Source organism: Schistosoma mansoni, chromosome 1 (genome assembly GCF_000237925.1).
Source record: "Schistosoma mansoni strain Puerto Rico chromosome 1, complete genome".
NCBI lineage: Eukaryota > Metazoa > Platyhelminthes > Trematoda > Strigeidida > Schistosomatidae > Schistosoma > Schistosoma mansoni.
In genome coordinates this window covers 25,603,764-25,627,133 of record NC_031495.1, presented here as the reverse complement: position 1 = coordinate 25,627,133, position 23,370 = coordinate 25,603,764, and the positions used below count along the sequence as shown (strand labels likewise).

The window sequence follows — 23,370 nt, the reverse complement described above, 5'->3', positions numbered from 1 at the left end:
TATATTATACTGGTGACTTAATGGCAGTATTGAGACAATATGTATAGAATGTATATATGCGAAAAGAGACTGATCAATTGTAGTCCTAAACATTAATGGGAAGATCCAAATAACTAATACGTGTGAGTGCACCATATCGTAATGTTTGAACGTAAACATTTATACCGTTCTACTACACGTTAATCCTCTTCCTTTACATGTACAGAGTCTTTTTCGCTTGTCATTTTCTTTACAACTAAATGGTAATGTAATTATCTACGTTCCCTTACTTGATTTCATGGAACTAATTAATTGTTGATAAACTGACTCACAACACACACAGTTTTCATTTTAATGGTAGGCATTTTTCTCACTGTTTAGTGGATAGGGTTTGTGCTTAAAAATGCATGATCACCGGGTAGTGACCAATATGATATGTGTCCTGTCCTACATACTACAGATAAAATTCTGTCGACTGTTGCAATGTATCCACTAGTCTAGGTAACTCGACATCGCGTTTACTATGATGATATGTAAGGTGGTGGTTGACAGTAAGCTACGGGACCGGGATCTGAACTAAGAAGCACCTGAAACATATAACAGTAATCCCTACTGAGTGATTAATCAATTGTAAATACATCTCAGTCCTACAGGAAGTTAGTCGCGGCCTGAATATCTCTGTAGTAACGTATCTAAATGTGAAGGTGGATGACACAGGATTAAATCCTTCAGAAATCATCAGTTGTATCAAGACTACAGGTTCACCTGGCTGACGTGACCTAGGTCCAGGGTCTCCTGTCTTCAACCTCCAACCACCACCATGAATAAGATATGTGTGTATATGATGTATTTGTTGTTTGTAGCAGATATTTAGGCCACATTGATTTTTATCTCTATATTGTGATACCCCAGAGAATGTATATTTACCTAGAAGTCTTTGTAAAATAACATAAGAGAAGGTAATAAAGATGAAACGTGTCATATTTTGATTTATGTATATAGAAACAATGTCTAACAAATTTTATTAACAATATAAGTAAAGTGAATAAAACTCGTAAGAGTTTTTCATTTTCTTCTTAGCCTTTACAAAAAAAAGTTCCGATAAAAATTACAACTCTGATTGGCAGTGTATAACAAAGATAAAACTCAAAGTATTTTATCACCTAGATTACAAATGTAAATAAAATTTATTAAATTTAAAGATTCTTCTTATGAATAATAAACATCAAATTATCAGTATATTGCAGAAGTTGTAACCAACTATATTGTTAAAATTTCTTAAATAAAATCTATAAATTATAAATTCAGTCATGATTTATTTATTTATTTAAACACATAAATATTGGTACAAGGGGGCATCAGATATATATGCGCCACACTCGGAGCCTTCGACCTAAGAGTCTAATACACATGGCAGTGGAGCATCGTAAGGAGATGCAGTCCTATGGTAGCCGGTGACCAACGATTGGTTCATATGCCATTTGTTCCTTCAAGATACTGGAGCCCATGTGCACCATTGGTTTGGAATCAGGGTTTCCCAACTCCCCTAGTTATACTTTCCATGTCCACCAACCCGATTAAAGCGCCGGACATTCACTTTTCAACCTCTCAACTTCGTAAACAACACCCCCACCACGAGACGTCAATGAGTAGGACTTCCCTGGAGGAGTCTGTATACGCGTGGCTATGTGAGAGCATTTCGAGAGGGCGGGTCCTCCTCACAGAACTTGTAACCATTTAATTTCAACTATATTGTTAAAATTCCTTTGATAACATCTATAAATTATGAATTCAGTCATGATAAGTATATAATACTAAGAAATTTCAATTTAATACAAAACAACCATCTAATTTTCATTATTTCTTTATATGATATTAATCCATGAATAAAACTAACTTAAAACTGAATAATGATATTCACTTATTATTGTTTGTTTGAATCTTCCCATTGATGTTTAGGAGTGCAACTAGCATATATGCATAATGTGTGTATTACCTCGATGTAGCTTTAATTCACAAGCATTATAAGCAAAGATGGATAGTGGCTAACAGTGGAATCCAGGACGCAAGTACATCCAGCTGACGAGTCTCAAGTAGGACGAAACGCGCGTTCTGGATTCAACTGCTAGCCACTATCCATCTTTGTTGTGAATAATGATATGTTATAACTAATAAGAGATTGTAATTTTACTATACTACATTTTGTAGTCTAGTATCGTTACACTAATTTAAGACAAATCAATTTTAACAATTTATACCATGTATAATTTGATCTATTTTATTGAAACATAAATGAATATAGTTTTGAACTTTTATATATAGAACTTAGATTCTTAGTAAGTCGCGGAATACTTGAGTACTCGAACGCTAGAACCCTCCCAAGTTGCAAATGAGAAGACAGAAGACTAGTAAGTAGGAATGTTATTCCAAACAGTGTCAAATATAGTACAAAAATCTCATGTATTCATAGTTTTTGGCTGAAAGTAAATCATCATTTCGGATAGCCAATAGGCACATAGGGGGCCTTCTTATTCATTCAATAGGGAATTTACATGTCGGCATTCTAGAATGTTCCTCTTGTGGTGATTAGATGGAATGTCTTCGGCTCTTTCTGGGCCTCTTGAGGTTTCCTTGAGTTTGTTAACGAGCCATCCTTACATGAACAAAAATTCAGTTGTTGACATAAATATTTCCATATAAATTATCATATACATTATATTAGGAATATTTGGATAGGATTTTGGTTTTATACTAAGTAATATTGTGTTGATAAAGGAATCTGACTACTGACTATAAATGTAGTAATGAATCAACTTTACTGAAAAAAAATTAGATTATTTATTTGACTTGTAGTTAGCGAAAACAAAAGATTTCTGTTTGCAGGAAGACATATAGTTCATCAAAAAAGGTATCAAATAGTAGTCTAAGCGTATTGATGTCTACTTAAACTATTCGTTAACTTTACAAAATTTATGAGATACAATAACCAGATTCGAGGAAAAGTCATGGTAATAAAATCATATCACAAACTTTCCTGTAATGATTTATTATAGAAAGATGAATGTAATATTCTGAATGTGTATATAGTATGTGCATGTATAGTACAAATTACTCGTCAGTAGATATACAACTTGGCCTCAACATATGCAAAGGTAAAAGCGAGACCCTCAAATACAACATGGAAAACACCGACTCAATCACACTTGGTGGAGAAGCTATGGAAGATGTGGAATCTTTCACGTATCTGGGAAGCATCATCAGTGAACAAGAAGGATTCGATGCAGACGTAAAGGTAAGGATTGGTAATGCAGGGGCCACATTCCCACAATTGAAGAACATATGAAACTCAAAACAACTATCTCTCTTTAATTTGATCAAGTAAATTTTCAAATTGAGTTTCTGTGTCGATTCTGTTGGCTGTAAAGTGGATTTGATGAAAAATTTCTATCACAAGGCAAAAATGTTGTATCTTTAGAGTCAACTGAAATATAAAATGTCGGTCATTGAGGAGAACTTATACAACAAAAACTTTCCTGGGAAATCAATGTAATCCTTACAAATTTATGAAAATATGAAACTCGCAAAATGTTTCGATTTCCTGAACGCTAATGAAATGGGATTGCAACTCATTGTTCACATACATTCTGAATTACTTAGTTTTTAAGGCACAGTTATTGTCTGAGAAGTACCAATGATACTAGTTATACCTATCAAAATAAAATGTATTAGAAAAAGAGAATTCAGCAAAGAAAATTTTCTTTTCGACGAAATCATTTACTTAATCTGTACATTCGTATACATAATATGTATTAGACCTATAGTTACATAAATCATTAGATATTTCCACCAATACACCCATTTAATTGAGATCATGAACGGATCAATAATAGAGCATCATCGAAAACCTGAAAACACTAGACAGTCTTTTCGTTTAGGCATGGGACCATCACACGTGACCGACCATGGATGCACGCTGCTGACCAGTCCCATACTAGTACGAAACGGCCGTCTAGTGCTTCCAGGTTTTCAACTCAACAATCTCCGCAACCTTATCCTGACACCTATTTAAGTTAATTATCATTATCTATCATTATAATAATTACTGATTTTTCTTTTATAAATATTCTGAACTGCTGAGCAAAGAGATAGGTGGTAAGAATGATAACTTTATTTATCTTTAAAGAATGTGTGTAATTGTAGACTTCATTAGTAAAAGCGAACAAGAGCTGCCTGTTTGAAGATCTGGGCTACCTGTTCCTGCTATCTAGATATTTCAACAAGTTATCTCAGTTTGTTTCTTTTATTCCATCGTTATGGCTATTAATCGCATGAACTATTCAGGTGTGTATATGAAAAGTGTACAAATTTTCGTTGTACAAGTTACAAAGGCCCAATCACAGATATCTTGGTTGCTGACAATATGCATTGAAAAGAATGTACATTATTTAGATATCGATTGACTGAACTGCTAACTTCTAACTGGCAATCAATCAGTATTTGTAGTCAGAATCGATCAAGAAATAAGAAACGGAAACTTGTTGAAATACTGCGTGGTGAGAATTCTATATTTTACCAAAAATATAATATTGAATAAAGCTAATGATAACAACAATGATAAGAAGAATAATGAAGAAAAGAAAACATTTGCTCTTTGTTATTTCTACCTTTCTTTTTTGAGAAAAAATAGCGTCATTTACCTTTAGAATATAATGACCTATATTGTACAAATAATACAAAAGAGCTTTATCACATATAAACAAACAGTATGTACTATTAAATCAATTGTTTAAGACAATAATTTGTAGCCAGTTATCAAAATGACCCATTTGCTAAATTTAATTGTTTTAATATTTTCATAGTTGAAATCGTGATTCAATTGAAGCTAGACCACCATCTAAAACCTGGAAGCACTGGACGGCCGTTTCGTCCTATTATGGGACTCCTCAGCAGTGCGTATCCACGATCCCGCACTTACGAGAAGCGGCCGTCTAGTGCTTCCAGGTTTCCCATGGTGGTCTAGCTTCAATCGACTCATGATTTCAACTATGAAAATACTTAAATCTCCACAAAACCCCTTCTGTTTTAATATCTATTAGATGTTACATTAGAAATTTGTTAATTAAAAGAAAACAAAATTGATTTCAATTTGTGTTTACTACTAACCACTTGTATTTGATACGAATTATTCTAAAATGTTCTAACTATTGAATAAACCAGTTTTGATTAAGTGAAACAAATTGTCAAGTAACAAATAATATGAAAAGAAACACCCACACAGCTCACTTATTTACTTACGCTTGTTATCCCTCGTGGAGGAGCATAGGCCACACACCAGTATTTTCCATCCAACCTTGTTCTGGGCAATCCCTTCCAGTTCTTTAAATTTGATTCGGATTTATAATGCAAAAGTTAAAATTAGTTTTCTTTTCAATTACAAAACGTTTTTCTGTAACAGTCAGTAATTCACATTTTAACAGTTATTTATAAACATTTTTCAATGTCTAATGTAGTGTTCATCATTATTGATCAGTATAAGAAATCCTTATATACTTGAATAAGGTTCATTACGTAATGGAACGAAATGTCTTGGAACAACTATTGGTTAATAGACCAATCTAAACGTCACAATATCACTAACTGCCATGTGTAATTTTACAATTTAATTATTTATGCTAGACAATATCAAACATTTATTATTCAGTGACATGGTAAAAATGCGATGAAAGAAAAATTATGAAACTTGGGTGTTTATTTCTGTGTGTCTTTGTTTATTTCTAATTAGAGCATAACAAGAAATTATTTTCTGGCATTTCCCTATCATTAAAAGTGTAATCCTTCGTTTAACTCACCTAATATTGTCATATCTTTAAGCAATCGATAATAGCAATCAGTTAACCCCTTTCTTGTAACAGTTAACTATGTGCCAATTAACCATGGAAAACATTATGGTTGTGTACTGACTTTTAATTTGTAGTCATATCATTAACTTGCAAAATCGTAATAACATGTTGAATATACCATAAACGCTAACTCTCTTACATCTTTTACTGTATCTTCATACTCTAGACATTCCTAAGGAGGAAAACAACTCAAGCCTACAATCAGGATAGTGTGAAGCCAGAAAGAAAGTAAGTACTTCAGTATTTTACTCTTGATTGGTGGGATAGGAATTTTGTGATCACTTGTTTACTTTAAAAAATTTCTTTACAACGCAATCTGGTAAATCTAAGTGGGGAAATGTGATTTGTGGAGCCAGTCTAGTCAATAGTTGATCATTTACTCACCGAAGGCATTGGATGATAATCAGGTGATTTCATGAAATGACAGCGGTCTGGAATTTGGACTGTTGGATTCAATTTCTTCTCTGCAAGAAACTTATAGTGAATGGACCAATCTCATATGAGGTTTCTAATGTACATGACTGGGAATTGGCAAGCTGTATATCATCATTTGTCCAACGGTTCATGATTTTCATTGGTTATTTATAGTAAGTTAATCAATGGTGTAAACTATTTTGGAGATTTAAAAAAGCCTCACGGGAAATCGCACTAAATGATAAAATGATCTCACTCATTCAAGAATATTTAGTTTCGTCAAAACCGAAATTAACTAAAAAACATTTTCAAACCATTTTCGTTAGTCGAATAACTTTCAAAAGGCAAATAACTCGGATGAACCAGCAATAACTCGGTAAACAAAATTGAGGCACCAATCTGGGTGTCACTGATTGATCAATGAGTAGTAATTAATATCATTTTCTTTATCTTTTGTGCTGATCGAATTCTGTGGAACGCAGAGAGCATTATTTTCCCCAAAGCTGCATAGGCAAAATGTTAACTAGTATTAACAGTTTGTGATATAAGTTAGACAGAAGGGAAATAGGAGAAAACATAATCCTATGACTCATTAAACATAATTATTGATAAGAAACGATGGACAATTGTTGAGTCACGATAACTACATAATCGAAGCCAGAAATAGGTTTTTGACTTATGGATTCTGGAAGGATAAATATAATTTTGCATTTACAGCTAACGTTTAGCTCATGCGAATCTATGTTTACGTACTGTTAAAGTCTAATTTCAGACACTAAAATTTTGCTAGCCAAATGATAAACATTTTGTAGATTGGACTTGATAGTTTTAAATGAATTGATCATTGGGTAGAAAGTTAATAATAAATATATTTTTGTTTTTTCAGCTACTTATTTACTCTGAAGAAGTGGCTTACATTAAGTCACGAAACATCAGAAATACAATTTTTCTATTCATTGAGATATAACAAAATATATATTCATTACTAACGAACATATCAAACACATTTAGATCAAAAATATATTAGACGAATCAAGATATTGTAGCAACTAAACTTAAACACGCTTGGTAAAGTTTATATTCCAATGTATCACTTAAAGCTGATTACTTATCAATAGATACAAATCTTCTCCACCATCTCAAAGAATAAAAATATCCTACTTTTGATTAGTATTTGAAAGTAACTTGATTCTGATCTGTTATATAATGGAAACTCTACAATATGCACGGTATTCTGAGTTGTGATAAAAACACTTCTTTAAAATTCTGTTCTACTCGAAAGTTTGATTTCTGCAAGAAAGAGATTAAATTTAACTCTGGCTCCGTTAATCAAATTTTCCTCTTCAAGAATGAATAGATGGATCTTAACAAGTGTATAAGTAAATTAATGTAAGTGCATTTCATTACAAAATAGTTTAATCAGTCATTGGTGCCAAATGCCAATGTATAAAGATATCTATTAGATAAGTAGATACAATTTATTGAAGATTATCATATCATATTGGTAAATTATCACAATCAGGCTAATTGAAATGAATCAATCTTGAATTGATTTATTAACTAGCAGAATTTAAACTAATAATTAAATTAATTGATTACGATCATCAGAGTTAACTGTTGTATACTATTTACACATAGACTTTGAAAGTACTAAATTAGTTAAGTTTTATCCATACCAGATAAAAAGAAAACATAGTGAATCATTAATGATGAAAAGTTTACAATCCGACAATTTAACATCAAATTACCACGAACATTTTAAACGTATAAATGATTTTTCACGCTTTTATACTTCTTTACCTATATCATTATATCCAGAAAATAGTCCAGTTGTTATGAAAGATATGTGTAAATCAAAAAAATATATGCCGACTACAATAATTGCGCCTGATGGTAGGTTCATTGCACTGTTATCTGTTTGTTTGTTTTTTAAAACATATTACAAAGTATTGTTAATGCATCGTTTTGTAGCTCTATATTATGTAATGATAGTTACAGAAGATTAATAACAGAATTGCCTTGAACTGATTATTATTACTTACTTACATACTTACTTACGCCTGTTGCCCTCAATGGTGCATAGGCCGCCGACCATATATATATAATGAATAAAATATGCTGTGTCTAGTCACTTTGTATTGTTGTTAAATTCAGCATAATAGATTTGGATCTGGTAAGAGAAACAAGATATTATATGTCGCTCAGTGGCTCAATAATAAAAATATAGATATCAAGAGGGAAAAATAAATAATAATCTGAAAAATTACCAATGTTAAGAAAGTAGCGCGTATATATATTTGTCTATTGTGATCACTTTCATTGTTTTGGTTGTATTTTCCATTGGTTTGATTTTTGTTCCTATGTTTCTGCATAAGGAGGTAAACAATGATAGATTTAAGGTCAACAAGAACCAATCAACATCGAGGTGTACAGAACAAGCTGTTAATCATATATGGAGAAATTTGAACACTTCACTTCTACCTGAAGTTTGTGCTGATGATGTCGTTCAAAAGGACGATGGAAGCTTCACGACCAAACTATCCAGCTCAGAGAACAAAACTCCATCAAAATCATCCACCTGACCTACAAATCTTCCCCACACTTTAATGTTTCTTCATGAAATAGAAATATGACAGGTTTACGTTAGAAGATACTTTACTCATTTTTATTTGCTAGAGGCTAGAGTACTAATTTAGAGTTAACCTTTAAGTTGATATCGTCATAGTCATTTTAACATACTTCCTACTTATTAGTGATCTATTTGGATTTTTTTTAATACTGTATTTTGGTAATATTAGTAAAGCACTATTCATTTTTTAGGTTATGTACCGAATTCTCCGGTTCGTGTCAAATTAATTCCTTTGGGAAAAAAAGAATTTGTAAGTAATGTCTTTCATAGATACGATATTGAAATAATATGAGTCTATGTTATGTTGATACTTGTTGGTTTGTTTTCATTGAATCAGAGTATAGTTTATAATAAAACAAATTAATGGTAATCAAACACTTAACAGGTTAGAATAATTTCTAATAGTTTTGTAAATGTGTACTTATAGAATAGAAGAAAAGTATAGTATTCTACCACCAAACTGTGAAAGTCTATTAAACCACTATTTATTTTACTTAGATGGATTTAAACAACTCTTGAAGATCTATAATGAAGATAGTTATTCATCTGAAGCAAATTCAATTATAAACACATTTGGATGGTAGCTAGCAACGAAATCCAGGACGCGGATCTCACCCCATTCAGAATTCATTAGGCTGATGTATCTGTATCCTAGAGCCGATGTTCACTCTGGGAATCAGTAGCTAATTGGAAAACACGTTAGTGCTTGAAATGAAAGGTACTGGATACGAATTCATAAGTGAGTATCATTTTCGATATGCAGATACATCCAGTTGACGACTGACAAATAGAAAGAAGCGCGTTTCTTGAACTCTACTACCAGTCGCCATAAATTTCTGTATAATAAACTTGTGACTGAATGGTAATATTGAGGCCATCTGTATAGTATGCATATATGAGAAAAGAGATTGATCTATTGCAATTCTAAACATCATTAAGAAGACTCAAATAGAGAATACAAATGATAGAAATCCATTTATTTTTATTTATATATATTCTAAAATCTATACATGAATCCGAGAAGTGTTTGATTTAATAGGCATTTATGAACTAAACATTTTAATACATACGGTTATAAAATAAACTGAACGCTGACTATCAATAAATCCAAAATATTATTTGATGGTTTCCTATCATATAAATAAAAAGTGATCTAATGAAGTTAAGAAAATGTAATCAATAAAATATCATTAGTTTCACTTACAGTAGACAAGTTTTTATGTAAATTGACTAAATTCGGGAATATGATCCATCGGATTCCAATTCATTGATTCGATAATATTGAATTATGTGTAAGATTTGAAAGTTATGTGTGGAGCTCTGTGTAGCATGATGAGTGAGATGTGCTTAGAGGTTTTAAACTAGGAAGAAGTTGATGTTCAACTCTTCTTCGTACTCGACTACCTCTTAGCTAGTGATAGTTTATGATGAAAGTTTCATGAGAAAAAAAATCTAATAACTACCTTAGTAAGTGATTAACCATTTGCATAAATTTTGAAAGTAGGTTGATATTAATTGACAACTGAAATAACAATGATCTACATATTTTAAAAAAATTGACTGATCCATAGTGATAAATATTTGTCATAATAAATACTTATGAAAGACCTATTAATCTAGTTATTAACTACTTCCTCATTTGGTTTGTGTAATTATTGATTATCTCACCCTTTCACAAGTAATTTAGTTGGTTCAATAAAATAAATTAGTTATGGTTTTAAATGGTAATTAATTATTTCAACATTCATTAGTTAATTTAAACAAATAATAAGGGAATCAAACTACTCTCTAATGAGAAGGGGCTTTGTGGAGATTTCAGTATTTTCATAGTTGAAATCATGAGTCAAATGAAGCTAAATCATCATCGAAAACCTGGAAGCACTGGACGACCGTTTCGTCCTATTGTGGGATTCCTCAGGAGGGCACATCCACGATCCCGTCTCTCGGGATTCGAACCCAGGACTAACCAGTCTCGCACTGCTGAGGAGTCCCATACTAAAACGAAACGACAATCTAGTGCTTCCAGGTTTTCCATGGTGGTCTAGCTTCTATTGACTCATGATTTCAATTATGAAAATACTTTCTAATCATTTAAATTAGTTTAACATTTAAACGTTCATGATTTATTTCTCTTTTTTCTTTGGTAATAAAAGGATGCATTGAAATTTATCTGCTTAATTCACAAATTTCAACTATGAATAAAGATATTTTGTATTTTACAAAATTAGTTGAAAAACACTGATACTACTTTAATCATCATTTAGATTTATATATTAATTCACAAATACATTTAAGTTAAAGGAAGTTTTCATTGTTTATTGACAATATTTAAATAAATCTAAGTAACTAGAAAGTATTATATAACCATTTTAATTAACTTTCTATTTGACTTATCACCATTAAGAAGTGATTAAACAATATTATTAAAGTCAAGAATAAAATATCTTTAATTTAATCCCATTTATTTTCAAGGATATTCGTTGTTGTGAAGTTTGAAAATAGATTGAAACAGGTACTCATTACTTCTTATTTTTTAATGATTTTTCAATTAATGTTCTCTTTTTCAGTCGAATAAGTTCCTATGAGTAACTTAATTAAATCCATATGCTTTGTTAGTTACAGTTTTTTGATTTTAAGACATAGAGTTGATTTTGTTTTCTTAATTTTATATATTCTGGAATTAAAACCATCGGATAGTTTGGATTAATTTGGTGATGAAGCGGTCAAAAGTGATATTGGCAGTTTTACAAACATATAATCTGTAATCCTATTCTGAATGTTTAGCTTCCCTAAATCACATGTACCTTTTAAACGTTAAATATAAAATAAGCGGCTTTTGCCGCTTTGTTTATTTATGACGTTAAAGTCTTTTGTAGTTAAAGGTAACTATGAAGAAAATCTAGATTTGTGTTTCAGACTGTTTGATCGTTAAATATGTAACCATCAAACAGTCTAGACCACAGATTTAGATTTTATTTATAAGGGAACTAAAACTGCTAATGAAATACGAACATGTATCATTTAATGTCATAGTAATAATTAGTACAAGTAAGCTGTACTAATCTCTATCCTACATCGAATAAGCTGCACTTAACTATCATTCTAGCGACATTGTAAGTTATGTCGGCAGATTACGTTCAACACACGACATAATGGTGCTGGTTCTTACCCGATAACTGATCAATGTTACCTGTAATATCTCATAACGTACTAGTTGCAGATAGAAGTATATTCATAACATTTTTACAAAAGACCATAAAGTATTTATGAATTTTATCTTACGATTGTATCAAATATAGGTCAACTTTTTAGATGAAAATGTATCATTTTATTATCTAATTAATAAATGAATAGACATATGAACATTATGAATTGTTATTATGTAATCTCAAAAAATTATATCTGACCTTTTCATGGAACATTTACTAGAATAGAAAAGTGAACAAAATACAAAGGATAAAGCAGGAAATGTAGGTGGTTTAACATTAAGTTTATATAGTTACATCATTGATTCTGCTTAGTTCATGATGAAAACTATTTAAATATCTATCAAATTAACGATATGTATGAAAGAAACATAATACATTACTTAAATATATTACTGTATAAAGTATCTATGAATTATCCTTGTTGGATTTTAGTTAGGAACACAAGTATTCATTTAGTGAATAAAATGAATTCATAATTAACTACTTATGGTTAAATAGAGTTTCTTTTATTGTAAATAGTTTCATCCTTACACTCTGATTTAATGGTATTGGATAATACCTCATATAGAGTTAAACTATATTTGATTGCTTTCTATTTATGTTACTAACTAATTAGTAGTAGTCTATCAATTATTCTTTCAATTATTTACCAGAAGTTATTTTTTACTAAAGTTGTTGTATAGCCTTTGAGTCAATTATATGTGGATTCATCAATGGTCATTGGTGAGAAGTCTTGAATTAGAATTTAGCTCTTGGTGATTCTCCAAATAGAGTTATTTACTGGGAAAAAATATTCTCAAGAATTTATTCCACAGTGTAGTGGTTTATTATTTATATCCGAATAATCCTTGAGATTATCCAAACTTTTGATAAAGTATGGAAATAAATTGTTTTCTTCTCAGATTACTACAGTGTTTAGTAGGTTTTATTGCAAATTTAGAATCAAAATTTTCACTCAAATGTAATTGATTTCCTATAGTTCACTTAACTCAGAGGATCATCACTCCAATAGGAGATTGAAAATTCCCAGATGAAGATTCATCTCATAAGACAACTGTTAGGTCGAATTAGTAACAAATAATGATGTTTAAATTTGCTTGGAATTAGTTTCGGCTAATCGTAACCTTTTAATTTTTAAGATATTAACAAAATAGTGTTTAGCTAATTGATAGTGAACAAGTTTGTCAACTGTTCCGATCACTTGCATAGCCATTGTGATTTGTGTTGTAAAAACATTCATTCACCTAGAAATTGGAATAGATACAATTTTGAGGAGTACAACTTTCATGGACCACTTACATCCTAGATATGGTTATTTCGATTCTTCCACCTACAGGGGACATTCCATAAGGATGTCTATTCTGATGATGGTTATACTCAGTGAGTAAAATCATGGTTAACAAGTTCTTTTCACTTATTTTGATTATGAAGTAATGGTTTTCAAACTATCTACTGGGTTTGTTACAATAAAGTATGAGTTTGAATGGAGAAGAGAAACGTTAGACTTAAAAACAATCGGTTAAAGGTGTTAAACATAAGTATCTATCATTGTTGACACTTTATTAAAGAAATAATTCTACACGATTACACGAATTCAACTCGGATAAATCATATACTCATTTTAAAAACAATAACCTGGTTCCTTACAAAACGAGTCTTACATGTCTCTCAGATCACAGATACATTAAACTGTTCAATTTTAAATCTCTTTCTCTAGGTGTCACATATATCCTTGTACACCTTTTATCTGACATTTTTAGTGAACTTATAGTCAACCACAAGGTAAATATATAGAAAAACAAGTGAATCGTACATGTTGAAAACATCAGGAATGTTAACACATGATTTCTGAGATATTTTGAAAGCAATACATGTTTCGGAATGGGGCTATTACTTATTTTATCATACAGGTTGAAAACTTTTATTGTGTAACAAAATAAAAGTAATAGATGTAAGAATACAGACTTGACTTACTAAAAAGAAATCACTTGAACGTTTAGAAATTAAAAAGAACATATACAACGTTAGTGAAAAGAGCTAACATAGTTCTGAAGATAACTAGTCACCATAAATGTAAGTGCGAAAAATCTTTAATCGTCAAACAGTTGTAAACATTTAATAATATTAATTATTAAATTCAATTGGTGTTGTTTACTTGAATCTTCCCATTGATATTCAGGACTGAAATTGGTCAGTTTCTTATCGGCATATGTGCATCTTGTGCGGACTGTCTCGATATTACCTTAACTCACAATCAATATAAGCAAATACGGATAGTGGTAAGCTGTGGTATGTAGGACACGCGTTTTGTCCTACTTGGGGCTCGTCAGCTGGACGAAACGCGCGTCCTAGATTCCACTGCTTGCCGCCATCCACCTTTGCTTATAATATTAATTATGATTATTTAAATAATAAACTTGAAATACAGAACGACTATAAAATTAACTAGCTATTATTAGCTATAATTGTTCACTCAGAAAGTAATTTATTCAGAACTGACGATAGCCGAAAACTGATCAGAAATCAGGGAGTGTTAGGGAGCTTTTCATATTAGTTCCGTACTACTCAAGAGTATTCACTAAGAACCGGATTAGAAATCCAACTTGTGACCTTTACGACCCTTGTAGGTTCAGAACACAAAATTAGAACCCAACAATAGACATTTCTGACTTCAAACAATAATTAAATAGTTAGACATGTATATTGAATAAAAGAATTCCATTAAAAAATAATAGAAAAAGTCTATATTCAGCCAAAGACTTAGGTAATTTATTATTACTGATGAAAATAAATTTATTCATCATTAATTAGTTGAATAATTTAGGAAATGGGATAATTATCTACTCGTCTCAAGTGTTATAATGAAATAAAAGACCATTTGAAACGTGCAAATAACTGATTTGGTAGGAATGGTGGTTGGCTGATGCAAACGAATCCTTACTGTTAACAAAATATATTACAGAAGATTGAACCATTGGCCAACTGACAGATTATCTTAGGTCACAAAACAACTTCTGATTCTTCACTTCTACCTGTTTATCAGTAATACGAATGACTATACAACTTTGATTGATTGAGTATTTCCTGGGGAAGTAAGTGATTGTTACACTCATCTGTGACGAAACTAGTTTTATGGAATTTGATGAAATTTCCATTTAAGGAGTTGATTGGTGAAATTTGGTTATCACTAGCAACTAGACAAACGTTTTAGCTCATTAATCCATCAATACAAACATCTCAATCTCATTTGAGGTCATTCACGGCCTGAATAACATCTTTAAATATGATACTATATGACTCTCGCTAAAATCGCGCGTAAAATGTCAGTTCACGCTTGGGTGCACATATATCTTTCTGATAAGTATGATTTAGTATGACGTCTAGGTCCAGGATTTTCAGTTGCCCACAACCGATCCCTACAACCCATTCATCGAATAAATTTACTCATTTTATCAAAAGTCAATCATGAACATACAATTAATCCTATTCTTTCATTTATCATTCTTAGTCTGATGAAAATGCTAACAAAATATTATCATCTATAGTTTCAACGAATAATGACCTATTAACAGTTAACGTTTTAAATAAATTACCTGATATAATGAGCAATATGAAAACTGAAGAAATTGACGATTCAGGACGAGAAGCTGGCACTATATCAAAACAATCTTGTAGAAATATGAATAAAGATGATTTTATAAATGAACAGACAACTATTCATTTGGTTAAAGCATTTAAGCTGAATCAGAGTGACAAAAGGCAGACCACTTCACAGTATTTTGAAAAGAAAAGTAAGTAATTTTGTAATTGTAAAATAGATTGTTTGGGAACTACTTTTAAATGTAAATGTCTAAAACTACATTATTAGGATTTAAATGTGTTGTGACAAATAGACCTATTTAAGTCCTATTGTCGACTAAATCCTACTACTCCTTTAATTAAAAACATGCGGAGAAAATTTCATATTCATAAAAATGTTTGATAAATTTCCTTATTTACTCCTTATGTCTTTCCTTTTTTTCAGTGCAAGGAGATATAGATGTAAATGGAATGAATAGAAAAATATTAGCTGAATCCGAGAATCAACAAGAAACTACAAGAGTAGAAGATAACAATTTAATTGATTATCTAAAAAGAAACAATGAGAAAGCAACACTAAAGAAAAGTAAGAAGAGAACAATTCATACTCTTCCCCCTAATATAGTTAAAGCATATTTGCAACAAATGAGTAAATAATAGGGTACACTTACAAACGTTATGAATATATTTTATCAAGCAATTAAACAAGATAAATCAAGCATCTATCTATTGGATAAGTATTTTAAGTCAACAAATTTTAGAGTCCGTATGATTAACACTATAATTAGTCCTAAATGGACCTTTGTTTATTTAAGTAATTTAATTGGTGATCCATGGGAATTAATGATACATATTGACATCATGTTAAACTTAAATACGACTGTAGATAATATGAGTAGTATGAGAACAAAATATGAAGATTATTTAGGAGACAAACAACATTTAGACTTATTCTTATCTTCTTTTAAAACAACAAGAAATATACTAGAAAATCATTTCATAAATATCGGAATTCATAAAGAAGAAGTTGCTTTGATCATTTACAAAGCTATTTGTAATGATATTGATGCTAAACGAAAGATTGGCAACTTAATGAATACCGTTGGATGCCGGCTCAGTGGTCTATCGGTTAAGGGCTCTAGTTTGAGACTGGTAGGTCCTGGGTTCGAATCTCGCGAGTGCGGGATCGTGGATGAGCACTGCTGAGGAGTCCCATAATAGGACGAAACGGCAGTCCACTGCTTCCAGGTTTTCGATGGTGGTCTAGCTTCAATTGACTCACGCTTTCAACTATGAAAATACTAAATCTCCACAAAACCCCTTCTGATAATGAATACAAAATACCCTGAAAAATTAATTGATTCATTAAAAACATGCAATAAAAAGAAATTAAAAGTTTTAATTGATAAATCAATTGAAAGATTTAAATCACCTTCAAAAATAGTTTCTTTTAACTTATCACCTTTAGAAAGACGGTTAAAAGATGATAATTCCTTGAAGAAATTGAATGAGGATAAAATAAAGAAAAGAATATTATCAGGTACTATTGAACAGTTGAAACATTCAAATATTAAACACAATAAGTTAAATACATTGCATACTATGAGTAAATGTTCAAAAGATGATATTGTACAAACAGAACTGAAGTCAGTTGAAATTACTGACAACATAGAAGTAGGTCTATTTATTGTTATGATTGAACATCTCTTTTTTATTTTCATACATTAAATATTATGACAAGTGGAAGTCTATTTCAAACCATCTTTTTTTGGTTGATAACCGAAATCAAACGGACTAATGAACGGACTTAGCTTGAATTTGTCGGTTGTTTCTTATTTTTTAATCGAACTTCAACTTAGTGTCAATTTAAGTGTAAAATTTTGTGAAAATGTGTCAAGCTTATAGTGTAGATGGCGTCGAGTCTCGATTGACTATGATCACCGCCACAGTAAGATTACGCGCCCAAAAACGACTTGGTTTCTTTGATAGCTCGTAAACCAGAAGGCTGTAATTGGTCCAGATAAAGTATATTTATTGGCGATCTCGTGGTATCGAAGGAATACCGAGACGTGCCAACGAATACAGGCAAACAGAGCAGAGCGTAAGAATGTTCGAACGAACAAGATGGACAGTGGAACGAGAAGTGATTTTGATACAGTTAAACAACAACGAGTACAGCAAAACAATCACTGGTACAATTGGTTATAATAATTGTTTCCATCATATATATATATAACTATTATTTCTGGACTGAATTCATAATCTAGAAGTTGTGACTTCAATGATAAGTGTTTCCGGTTGTATTTATTTCACAATTAACCTACAAGTGAGATGAGAATAACTTATGTTCCCACAGAAATGACGGTATCAAACTAGTCCTTAGAAGAAGCATATTTTGAGATGACAGAGAATCTTTTTTTGTGTAGTAAAAATGGATAATGACATATATACGAATAAACTTTCTGATACTGCTTTCCCTCTTATGAAGTTTCTTGTAAACAAGTCGTCTATACAAAGTTTAATGTAATCTTTACAATAATAAAGAAAATATCTACAGAATCCGTTTTTATCTATTTTAATACCAATATACATCTTTTTATTTTATTTCGGATGACGTCTAACAGTAAAATTCGAGAGAGGCGTTGACACTCATTTACGAAGCTTGCTTTTCATTGTCTAGAACATAACACCCCTCAAATCTTAAATCCAAGCTAAGAATACTCTCAATCATCTGAAAGTCATACATGTTAACATTTATCCATATGCCAGACCAGGTCAACATTTCAAATGAGAGGTTCTAGCATAGGTTATAAGAGTATTTTATCAAAATCTAGTGAATTACTACGGTTTCAAAACATGTTCTACTGAGATCTGGTTGATTAGGAGACTGAGAATGGATACCACCTCCCTATGAAGTCTATTTTCAAATTAAATTTTGCTTTGTAGACCATCTAAATAAAAAAAATGTAATACTCATTAATTACTTTCGCTAAGGCAGATTTCTTAAGGTTCTAAAATGGAGTGTAGTTATATGTCGCTGACCAGTGGATGACTTCTGATGATATCGAACAATACTTATATCATGAGTGCACTTATGCTTGATAATATAAATTATTCGATTCCAATCCAGTAACCGAATGGAGACTTTCTCACTGTGAAGTTGAAAGCTTTCAGGATTACATTTGTATAGGTTCCTAAATGTTGAATATTACAACATTTTTCAAATAAAATGAAACCATCATGTTCCTACTCATTAATATATTACAAATGTATCATTTCTGTTCTAAGGAAATTTATCAATACTGGATGCATTTAAAATTGTCAAGCAATATCTTACTAACGATATTAGCGTAAAGCCATTTGTTCACATCAAAATATTGTTATTACAACATTAGTAGTCCTGTGGGAATATACATCTGAGTTCTGTAAATTGTTTGAATAGCGTATTATCTTGTAAGAAACTTATCGGCAGATTGAATTACCGATTTCTATACTCATTTACAGAAATTTCGTTTTTTCGTTTAAACTAATATTTATTTTGTTTTAATCGACAAGGATGGAGGTTTTAAGAATGTCACGGAAAATATAACTGAGTTCGATAAAACAGAAAATTTCAGATCTAAACCATCAACTGAAGAAACTTCCAAAGGAAACCAGATTCATAAGCCATGTAACAAACGGTCAGAAGGATTAATAGTCAACCACGAACTAAGGGCTAATGAGACTGGAAGAACACCAGAAATAACAATTGGAGGAACAAGAGAAAAAAGAAAACAACATAATGATTTGAAAAGCGAAGAGTTGCATCTGAAAAAAGAACGGAAAGAAGCAAATAAAGACAATGAACTGGCTGAAGTAAGTTTTGTCATAAAATTATTGGAAAATTTCTTCGAGAACCCATTAGTAAAACAAGGCGTTCCTGTAGAAACTGTCGAAAAAGAAACAATTCAAGTAGAATGTGAAACGTTTCAACCGAATACCTTCATAAGATATACAGCTGATTTTGAAGATCCAGGTACGAATACATACGACATTTTATTGAAGTATGTTACTCAAGACTATTTACATATTATCAACAAAGCAGTACATAGTTCATTTGTATCGGTTGTTCCGAATCTTTCCATTGGTGTTTAGGACTGCAGATGATGATTGAGATATGTGCGTCCTGCGTGGATTACCTCGATATTGTCGTAATTCACAAGCATTATAAGCAGAGATGGATGGTGACCGGCAGTGGAACCCGTGAAACGTGTTTCATCCTATTTAAGACTCATCATTTGAAAGTAGTGTAAATTAGGGCTTCACTACTCAGTGACTATATGTATCAATGTGAAATTTTATAAATAGTTTTATCAGTTCAAAGGTAACTGAAGCTGATATTATTTAAAAATTTGAAGTTGTTCCAACTTTAGGAATTAAAAAGCGTATTCGCAAAGAAAATGTCACCTATATTTCTGAAGATATACTTTTTTCATGTATCTTAGGCGGGAAAAACCTTAATCCAAGGTTTTCTTTATAATTTATACTGAAGCTAATCGGGAAAATGCAAATTCGATCAATGAAATGTTCTAAGGTGTAAGGTTTCCGTATTCTAAGTTCCATATTATTTTTAATTTGTTAATACCTTCAAAAACTAGAAAAACACAATTACTTGTGAAGTTTTCTTATTCACGCAAGCTTTCCGAATTTCTGCAGACTTGCAGGATATCTGCCCATCAAGTAAGAAGCGGGTTTTCTGTATAGCAACTCACCATGTAAACTCCGTAGATATGAAGCAGTGGGTATGATTGTTGAAAACACGAGATCCTCACTTTTTTTTACTTACTTACGCCTGTTACTCCCAATGGAGTATAGGCCGCCGACCAGCGTTCTCTGAGCACGAGGACATTAAACATATGGCACGTCATAAATGCCTTCCAAGGATTCGTCGCATATGTTGGAATCATCATATGTTTAATGTTAAAGTTAGACACGAATTGCCATATTGAAACGACACATTGACTGATGCATCTGTGAAACCTTCATCCACTAAGTGTGGTTAAAGCATCTTTTACTGATGCCGCACCACCGCTTACCCCGATATACACTACTACCTGGTACAGGATTGGGTTTGAAAGACGTTAAAGGGGAGAAAATCAAGACATATGATTAATACAGTAAGCTTATGGTTATCAACTCAAACGAGGCGAAGGTCTTGTTTAGAGACGATGGTTTGCTGAAACCAATAATTAGAAACTATATATAACGTTATTCATTATCAGCCACAGAAATTCGTACATATTCATTTTTTATGATGGTCATCCTTCACTTAATCACACCATTTTTACTCATATTCGGTTCATTTAAATATCATTCGTAAATTTATAACCATTTCAGTATATACACTTTTGTGTTAGATGCAACCACTTGCCTATGCATCACTAATGACAAAATCCAAAACTTCCCGAACTCATGGGAAACGAAATATACTTAAATTAATGAATCTAATATCACTATCACCTCCGATATGGTTCAACTACACTAGTCATACCGGATCCTTCCCAAACAAGAAGGAAAAAGCTGTGCCCTGCTTCTTGGCTTTGTTGATTTCCTAGATTATAGTAGTCAATGGTAGAAAACAACTATAAATTACAAATTTATTCTGTCAATAAAATTGCGGCTAAATGGTAGAGAACAATTGTTTATATTTTTCTTCGTTTTGTATTTTAAAACACATTTTAGATGAACTTGTTAAACTGGAAGCGATTTCGTTAGTCGTAAGTTTTCAATGTTGTCTTTTACTGTGTTCATAAAGAAATATTAGTATTACTTTTCTGTCAAAATAATATTTTCATTTTTATTAATGAAGGACTGTGATATCAGTTTTCATCACTGACCAATATCGGCTTCAAGACCATTGGGAAGGGGAAGGAATGGAATAACTTATTTATTCTGGTTTGCGATTCTTCAAGGGGATTAACACCACATGGCACAACTGAACCAGAACACAGGGATCTCCGTTTTCGACATGCACCAAATCAACAAACAATTAATTCATAAACCTATTGTATGTCTTTATCTGTTTGACACTACCCTTCTTCAACCTACTCGTATGCCAGATAACACTAGGTCTTGGAGTATAGTAAGACTGGAAGTGAGTAACATGTGTACTAAATAACCCATTTGCTGAAGATTTCATGGTCTCCATAATTTGATTGTCAGGTAGAAGATCAATCCTTAGAAAGTAAGACGAAGAAGATATTTCTCCAAAATTAAGTATACGTGATGATGGTTGTTCAACCTAATAAACATTACTTAAAATAATCGGTTCAGATAACAGTTCACATAAACTCTGGTTCTCCTATCTCAAAGATTACTACTTATCAATAATTTATTACTAGTTACCTGATTGTATTGAAGAGATTCATATAGAATACATTTTATATAAAAAATAACCAAGTAATGAATAATTCATAATGTTTTACGACCAAAAATATCACAAATTAATGTTATGCATTTTACTTCTACATAATTTATGTTCTTAGTCAATTGATGGAGGTGAATATTTACGAAAACTTGTTAAAATGTCATGGTATCCATATAGATCAAAAATGATGAATAAAGAGACAATAGCAAAACATATACTCAAGCATTTAGACAATATTCATGATTGGAATAATCTACGTGAAGCCGAAATATCCATTATAACTTTACAAAGTTAAGTAATGTTATATCTATTCATTTAATTTTATAATTTATTATTAATTCAAATGGAAACTTGAACTGTGAAACCATTTTACTATATTTTAAATTGTTTTAGCCAATCAGTTAGTCAGTTTAAAAATATTTGTATTAAATGGAAATAACATCGTTATGATATAATATTTGTATTATGCTAGGCGGGCTGTTTGAATATCTGGGCTACATGTTCTTACTATCTAAATATTTTAACAAGTTGTCTGTTTCTGTTTGTTTTAAAATATCATCATGTTTATTAATCGTATAGCCTACTCAGACATGTTTATGAAAAGTTTACGACCTTTCGTTGTGCAGTTTACAAAAAAGTACAATCACAGGCATAGTGATTGCTGGGAACACGCACTAAAGCGAATGAAGATTATTCAGATGTCGATTCTTAAACTGTTAACATCAAACTGGCGATCACTCATTGACAAGGTGAACTGTTTTCAATTCCTACTGAGTCTAAACATGTATCGTTATTTTAGTGTAGTCATAATTAGTAAATTTGTATTCATTAGTCTAGAAGCTTAATTGTATGTGTTAATTTTCTTCCCAAAGAAACTACTTTTGATTTTTTTTCATCAAGGCTACTTGGTTTTCTTTTAGCTTTTGCTCGTATAAAGATTCATAGACTGGAAATTTAGTTTTAAGGTGACTTTTCAGTAGAATTTTCATTCAAGGTTGACAGATTATGAGGTACTCATAAAATATTCTAAACAAATCAATCTGTTCTTCATGAAAGCTATTTTCAAAAAACATTTGCGTATCATTGCCTCTAAGTGATTCATAACAATTAATTACATGATATATTTCCATTTATTATTCTTTAGGGTAAACTCTTACTGAAGTATTCGACTTCTTTTCTTTCACTTAAGAAAAAGACACATTTTTTAAAACCTAAACACAAAAATCATGGACGTTTCAAGATAAAACTCAATAA

General features: G+C 31.3%; 1 protein-coding gene across 1 annotated transcript; it reads left to right on the top strand.

Moving 5' to 3' along the window:
* Positions 1–8,002: 8,002 nt before the first annotated feature.
* Smp_161840 (hypothetical protein) lies at positions 8,003–22,411 on the top strand (the record flags this gene model as incomplete). The annotated part of the gene is made up of 7 exons (XM_018793827.1): positions 8,003–8,186; positions 9,114–9,172; positions 15,640–15,922; positions 16,156–16,296; positions 17,179–17,384; positions 19,266–19,565; positions 22,235–22,411. The coding sequence occupies 7 exons, from the start codon at positions 8,003–8,005 to the stop codon at positions 22,409–22,411; spliced, it is 1,350 nt and encodes a 449-aa protein (XP_018648300.1).
* Positions 22,412–23,370: the final 959 nt, after the last annotated feature.